We start from the raw sequence: 6,874 nt of genomic DNA on the forward strand, positions 1-6,874 counted from the left end.
AGTTCAAGATAGCTAACAGGTATCCTTTGCTACAAGATTTCTCAGAACTTCTAATATGTGCTCCAAAGAGAGAAGATGTAATGGACATGGAAACATTTTTTTGCAGAGCTCCCCAACAGACTGGGGTCCCATGGGTCAGACTTTGAGGTAGGTAGCTCTCAGGAAATCCCTCCAGCCCTGGGGTTCTAGCAGCTCACACTTACCCAGATGCACCTCAATGGGGGTAAAGCTTTCAGGCTGTCAGATGGGGACCAGCACCAAGGAAAGAAGTCCTCTGTTCCCAAGTCCCTCAGCAACTCAAGGCCCTCTTAGGTTCCCCCAAATGAGAGAAGGCAAGGAGGAGATGAATGTCTGTATGGTCCCGCCTCCCCCCTGGAACTGTAAGGTCACGTGGCCTCCTGGAGTGTGCCCAGGCCCTCCCGGTAGTGTTCAGAGAACAAATGAACAACCAGATCTTAGGCCTATTTGGATCCCATGCAACGGACTGTATGAAGTAACCTCCTTGGTTTCAGAGGAACTGTACTCCAGCTGTTCTGAGGGTACTCAGCCCATGTGGGAGAAGATGAGAGAAATCAATCCAAGGGGGAGAAAGTTGTCCAGGGAGGACCCAGAGGCCTGATGTGAAACAATGCATTTTATTGGTGACAGAATGGATCAGTTACAGGAGCCTGTGTGTTACACACATCAGAACTGTGGTGACCATTCCAGCCAGGGAGGGTACCCCACGGGCAGCAGAAGGTGGGGGCTGACGCCACACCTGGACAATCACAGCGCAGGCTGGAGCCCGAGAGAGCCCGAAATGCTCAGAGCTGTGCTTGGCCGGAGAGCTGGATGGAGGAACAAGAGGCCCCGGTCTTCGAGCCTGTAAGAGGGGCTCCAGTGGGGGACGGGGTGGGGAATGGAGCTGAGGGTGTTGTGGGTGTCGGTCAGAGGGGAGGAGCGGGTGGGGGCTGGCAGTGCTGGGGTAGCAGCGGTGCCCATGCGCGTCTCTATCTGGAACAGCGCTGGGAGGACTGGGAGAACTTGACGCTGCCGCCCAGGCTGCTGCCTGAGCTGAAGCCTCCGCCACTGATCGCACCGCGAGCCCCGGAGCCAGAGCCAAAGCCGCTGCCGCCTCCGCAGCCACTGCCTCCTCCAAATCCGAATCCGCTGCCACCACTGAATCCGCTGCCGCCTGCAGGGCCGAAGCCACCACTGAAACTGCCTCCGTAACCACCTGCCGAGGCCGAGGTCGTGTTCCTGCTGCTGACCACCGCTGCAAGGGAGACGGCATTACTGCAACCAGCCCTCAGTGCCCAGCGCCCACCACACTGTACTGTAATTAATGATTTGCTGGGCTCAAGATGATTGAGAGGCGATCAACGCAGCTTTGCCCCGAGGAGCATTGTGATACATCCTAATGTAACAAGGTGTTCAGCCCTATAGTGTTAAGACATCATGATTTGCCCAGTGCTTCCTTCTACATATGGTCAACGCTTGATGACGCCCTTGGAGATTAATCAGAATTTCTCCTCCTACGAATAGGCTCCCTATTGGATAGTCACCATGCGTAGTATAGACCTATTAATAGTACCTCGAACCCAGAGCAATGATAAAAGTGTATCTGCTGCCCCTTCCACCACCTCCAACTTCCATAGAAATATTTTTTAAATCAATTGCTACTGCCCTGTAGTACTACAGATATTTCAGAATCAATTCTCATTGTTATGGTTACTTTGTTTACTTACAGATGCTGACAGCATTCTGGCACTCTCCAGACATCCTGTATGAGGAAGAAAAAAGAAAAAAAGCTCCATCACAAGGCAAATTTCCAACAAGTCCATGAATGAAGATGATGAATAGCAACCAGAACTGAATTGAGAAGCCTGACAGATCAGCCCCCTTTTTCTACCCTTCTGTGGCCCACAGCAAAGAGACCCTGTGCACACTGGTTACGTATGTCCTTTGACTAACTATGGAGAGATTGGGCTGGTAAAGACAAGTGCGTCTCTGCAAGGCCTATGGAAGGTGGGGGCCTCTCTCTATACTGCAGGCCTTCATCCCCATTTACGTGGTCACTTCTCTGGCCCACAGCATGTGATGGGTGAGGGAAGATGGGGAGTGGATTTCGAGGCCCACCTGCACTCCTCGCCCTCCAGCAGCTTCCTGTAGGTGGCGATCTCCACGTCCAGGGCCAGCTTGACATTCATCAGCTCCTGGTAGTCACGCAGCAGCCGGGCCAGGTCATCCTTGGCCTTCTGCAGGGCGGCCTGCAGCTCCTGGAGCTTGGCACTGGCATCATTGAGGGCCATCTCCCCACGCTGCTCAGCTTCTGCGATGGCCGCCTGAAGGTTGGCATTCTGGGGCAGGGGGAGGTAGAAGACGGGATGAGCCCCGTAGGAGGGTCCCAGGCTCTCTGAGTCTCAGAACAGATTATCCCAGAGCACGCTTCTTAAAGTCAGGCAATATCATCCCTTCACTAGCACTTCTATCTTCTCTTCATCCATGGAGCTATTTCTCCTGTGGATTACCAGCCATCTAAGCTGGCTTGCTCTTTGAACGCCCTGGAGGCCAATGCAGCCTGACACAACCCCAGAAGTCCATTCCAGACTCGGAGTCCTGAGATCCTAGCCGCCACCCCTCACCGGTCAGCCCAGGAATAAGCATCCAATGCCATCCCACCTGCTTCTTGACGTTCTCGATCTCAGCCCGCAGCCTCTGGATCATCCTGTTGAGCTCCATGATCTCGCTTTTGGTGCTCTTCAGGTCATCTCCATGCCTGCCAGCTGTGGTCTGCAGCTGTCCCAACTGGAGAACAGAAGGGAAGGTGGAGTGTGCATGCAGCTTTGTCTGACTTGCTTCTCTATCCCGAACATCACCCACCCAACTTGAGGTGCTCCGTAAGCATTTGTGAAAATGACACTGAGTTATGTTTCAGCAGGGACACCTCTGAGGCAGCAGGGAAGAGAACATTTGTGTTGTTGTGGTAGAAGAGACTCCCATCCTGCAGGCCCTGAGCAAACTAGAGTCAGTCCCATGTGGCCTGGCAGGGGACAATGGAACCACCTCCCCCCAGGAAGCAGCACTTTCTGTAGCTAAACAACCATTAGAGGGATATCTTCAGAGAATAGAACCAAGAGGGGTCTACTTAGTGATACTGGGGACTCATCAACCAGCCATCCTATAGGCCACAAGCTCCCTGAGACCCTCAGAGGATCCTTTGAAAGGTGCCTAGTTCCCACCTTGGTCTGGTAAAGGGCCTCAGCCTCGGCCTTGCTCTTGTGGGCAATCTCCTCATACTGGGCCTTGACCTCGGCAATGATGCTCTCCAGGTCCAGGGAGCGGTTGTTGTCCATGGACAGGACCACGGATGTGTCACTGACGTGACTCTGCATCTGGGACAGCTCCTGCCAACAGAGAGGGGTCTGTTCACTCTCAGGTCCTCTACAACAAGCACACACAGGCCCAGAGAGACTCCTGGTCAACAGTCCCAGTCATGACTCAGCTCTGAATATGATCTGCCCCACCCTGCCCCCAGCCCCTCAGAGAACCCCATGTCTGCAGCCCATCCTGTGGAACCAAAACAAGGGACTTTATCTCTAGGCTCAGTATTTCCAGGCCCTAATACCAAATGCCCCAGCCTCAAATCTGAAAATGGCTCACCCTCCCTCTCTCCCCCTCTTAGTAGGCAGCTTCCCCACCATATCATAGAGGGTCGTCAGGAAGTTGATCTCGTCCATTAAGGCATCCACCTTGGCCTGCAGCTCCACCTTATTTGTGTAGGCAGCATCCACATCCTGAAAAAGACAGAACCATGAGGGCCTTATTCTCCCAAGGAACAAACAACAAACTGTAACTACAGCAAGGAAGAGTCAGGAGGACCAGGGATAGTGATGGATTGGTCTTTGTCCGACGCTGGTCTCCACATGAAGGAATGATATGCGTCTCATTGAGGTGGTTTAAGTTCAATCCTACTCAAAACCTAAAAACAAATGAACTGACTTATTTAGGGACCTTTCCAGACTAAGATGTACCTGACTTCTGTTTTCCCTCCAAGTGCCTGAACTTGGTGGCTCCATGGCCGTGGAGTAAGGAGATTCTCCCCAACCCAACCAGAAACCTGCGCCTACCAGCCCCGGGAACCTCACACACAGCACTTACCTTCTTCAGGGTCACAAATTCATTCTCAGCAGCTGTACGCTTATTGATTTCATCCTCATATCTGTAAGAGTTAAAAAGAAATAGCAGAGTTGGGTTTTTGAGGTAGTTATAAACAGCACTGTTCTCTGCAACTCTGAAAGTCCGTTTCTTCCAGCCCTCTCCCACCCCTCTCAGACGAACACATCTTTTTACAATCTCTCTATTAGGAGGGCCAGCCGTTCCAATTTGTCCAGGCAGACGGTCTTGGTTTTAGAACTGAAAGTCCCATGTCCTGGGAAACCCTTCAGTCCCAGGCAGACTGGGATGGTTGGTCAACACACCTTGAGTTTTCCCAGCATCCTTCAGATCCTAGAACCAGGATCTTCCCCAACCTGGCTTCTGAAGAAGTGTTTCCTCAATGCTAAACTCATCCTGCTTGCCACAATTCCATTTGTAAAAGACTATCCTTGGAAAAGCAAGGTGAGGAGGAACCTAATGAACCAAGCTGTCCTCCATGAAGGTAGGAAAATAGGCTATAGTGACACCACTGCCCAGCAGGAGGAATGCAGTGAGGGCTGGGACCCTGAGATAGGGTGGCCCATGGCACCTGCCCACTCGTGCCCCTGTCACTCACTTATTCTTGAAGTCCTCCACCAGGTCCTGTATGCTCCTCAGCTCTGAGTCCAGGCGGCCTCTCTCCCCCAGGATGGTATCCAGGTAGCTCCGCTGGGAGCTGATATAGTTCTCAAAAAGGGGCTCAAGGTTGTTGGTGCCTGTGCTGGAATTGGTGCCCTGCTGTTGGAGTAGGTTCCACTTGGTCTCCAGGACCTTGTTCTGTTGCTCCAGGAACCGCACCTGCAGTGCATTGAGGAAAGCAACATCAGGCCACACTTGTTGCAGAGGAGCAGAGGGGCCTTGGCTCAGGTAAGACAGGGAGTCTATATCTCCTCATCCCCCAGCACAAAGGCCTAGAGGGGATATGAAGAGAGGTTCCTCCTGTAGCTGAAGAGGACACAGTCAGAGTCACCTCAGTCAGGCCACGAAGGATGCAGCATGGTTTAGACAGTTACAGAAGAAGGAGAGATAGGGGGTGGGGGGAAACGGAAGGGTCCCCTGCCTAGATGCAGAAGATGACCCCTTGGTGTCCCTGGGGATTTCATGACTATCATATCTCCCAAAAATACAGTACACGCTGCAAAAATGGGCTTACACCTTAGCAGCGTCATTTCTATTTAAGGCTCTCTGAACACTCCAGTCCTTCAAAGGATGTGAGTCACTGGGAACTGATACTGGTTGAAATGCCATAATCATCACGACAGGGGAGAGACAGCCAGTGTGAACTATCCTGGTCTGGAGGTAACCGACCACCCCTCTCTTTCTGCTGAGGTTGATTAGGGGTGCAGACAAGGTTGCCATGTTCTCCATTGCCCCTTGGGACTAAGGTTCCGTGTAAACCTCTGTAAGCCTTCTCTGGGGCATCTACTTCCTTTGCCTGGCACAGAGACAGATAGGGAACAGGCCCCCTGGAAAGCCTCAGGGGACAGCTTAGGTTTGAAAAGCTCCCAGTGCTGAGTCAGACCTTCCCTACCAATGGTCAAGGCCCTTGCCGTGTGCTGCCAGCTCTGCCAGCCTAGGCCTGGTAAGGCAACGAGGAGAAGACTTTCGCAGTCAGACAAGCAGGATTTGGGGATGTTCGGGTCCAAATAGGGGATCATTGTCTTTCCTACTCCCGTGATCATGTTGACAAGCTCAGGGGCCCTGAACAGTTCCACAGACCCTAGAACGCTGCCTAACCCCACCCCACCCCTCCAGCCTGGCCCATCCAGGACTGTTCCTAAACACTGTGTCTAAATGTCAAACTCAAAGTACCCAGCCCATAAATGGGGGCCCAGTCAGAGCTTCATCACCTTGTCAATGAAGGAGGCGAACTTGTTGTTGAGGGTCTTGATCTGCTCCTTCTCTTGGGCCTTGACTTGCCCAATCTGAGGGTCAATCTCCACATTGAGGGGCTGCAGGAGGCTCTGGTTGATAGTCACTTCCTGGATTCCCCCAGGGAAGCCTCCAGGGCCAAAGCCACCAGGCCCGCCAAAGCCACCAGGCCCCCCAAAACCACCAAGTCCCCCAAAGCCACCAGCCCCTCCAAAGCCACCAGCCCCTCCAAAGCCACCAACTTTTCCAAAGCCACCAACTCCTCCAAAGCCACCAGTCCCTCCAAAGCCACATCCCGTTCCTCTGCCACCACCAAAGCCACCACCAAAGCCACCTCCATAGCTACCCGCAAAGCCACTGCCACAGCTACTATGCCCTCCCCCATAGCCACCCGCCACGCTGGTGGAGATGCTCTTGTGGCCCCCCAGGCTGTACAGGCTGCGACTGCCAAAGCCACCTGCTCCACCCCGGAGCCCACAGGCCCCTCCGCCGGCTCCCCCAGAGCGGGCCACACAGCTCATCCTGCTGCTGCCAGAGACCAGAGCGGAGCGGCCGGAGAAGCCCTGGTTCCCGCCACCTGATGTCTTGCAGACTTGTCCCTTCATGGTGAGAAGAAAGACTTGGTGAAAGAAAAGTGTGAGAATGAAGCAGGGACACCTAGAGTCAGAGGAAGAGGAAAGGAAACTGAAGACCTGTGCAGAATCAATCCCTTTATATACATCTAGGAGGTTGAAGGAGAGATAATTAATCCCAAATAGTCATGGGTTGGGTTTGCCTCCAAGGCAATAAGTTTGTTCCAGGCTGCTAAACACACCTTGAAAATAAT

At 53.1% G+C, this 6,874-nt stretch overlaps 1 protein-coding gene across 1 annotated transcript; it reads right to left on the reverse strand.

Moving 5' to 3' along the window:
• Positions 1–739: 739 nt before the first annotated feature.
• On the reverse strand, positions 740–6,653 carry KRT3 (keratin 3). Its single transcript, XM_019724376.3, has 9 exons — positions 6,027–6,653; positions 4,754–4,974; positions 4,141–4,201; positions 3,681–3,776; positions 3,222–3,386; positions 2,662–2,787; positions 2,119–2,339; positions 1,728–1,762; positions 740–1,255 (listed from the first exon to the last, which is right to left on the reverse strand). The coding sequence occupies exons 1-9, from the start codon at positions 6,651–6,653 to the stop codon at positions 990–992; spliced, it is 1,818 nt and encodes a 605-aa protein (XP_019579935.3). The 3' UTR covers positions 740–989.
• Positions 6,654–6,874: the final 221 nt, after the last annotated feature.

This window comes from Rhinolophus sinicus, chromosome 1 (assembly GCF_057876585.1).
Source record: "Rhinolophus sinicus isolate RSI-liver-muscle chromosome 1, RSI-T2T, whole genome shotgun sequence".
NCBI lineage: Eukaryota > Metazoa > Chordata > Mammalia > Chiroptera > Rhinolophidae > Rhinolophus > Rhinolophus sinicus.

What these genes read in the sequence shown, in the direction of transcription:
- KRT3 (XM_019724376.3), bottom strand. Translation starts at nt 6,653, where the DNA reads ATGAAGGGACAAGTCTGCAAGACATCAGGTGGCGGGAACCAGGGCTTC. An exon ending in TCGCCTCCTTCATTGACAAG is followed by an intron (nt 4,975 to 6,026) that starts GTGATGAAGCTC and finishes AATGCACTGCAG; the next exon opens with GTGCGGTTCCTGGAGCAACA. An exon ending in AGGCCCTTTACCAGACCAAG is followed by an intron (nt 2,788 to 3,221) that starts GTGGGAACTAGG and finishes TCTGTTCTCCAG; the next exon opens with TTGGGACAGCTGCAGACCAC.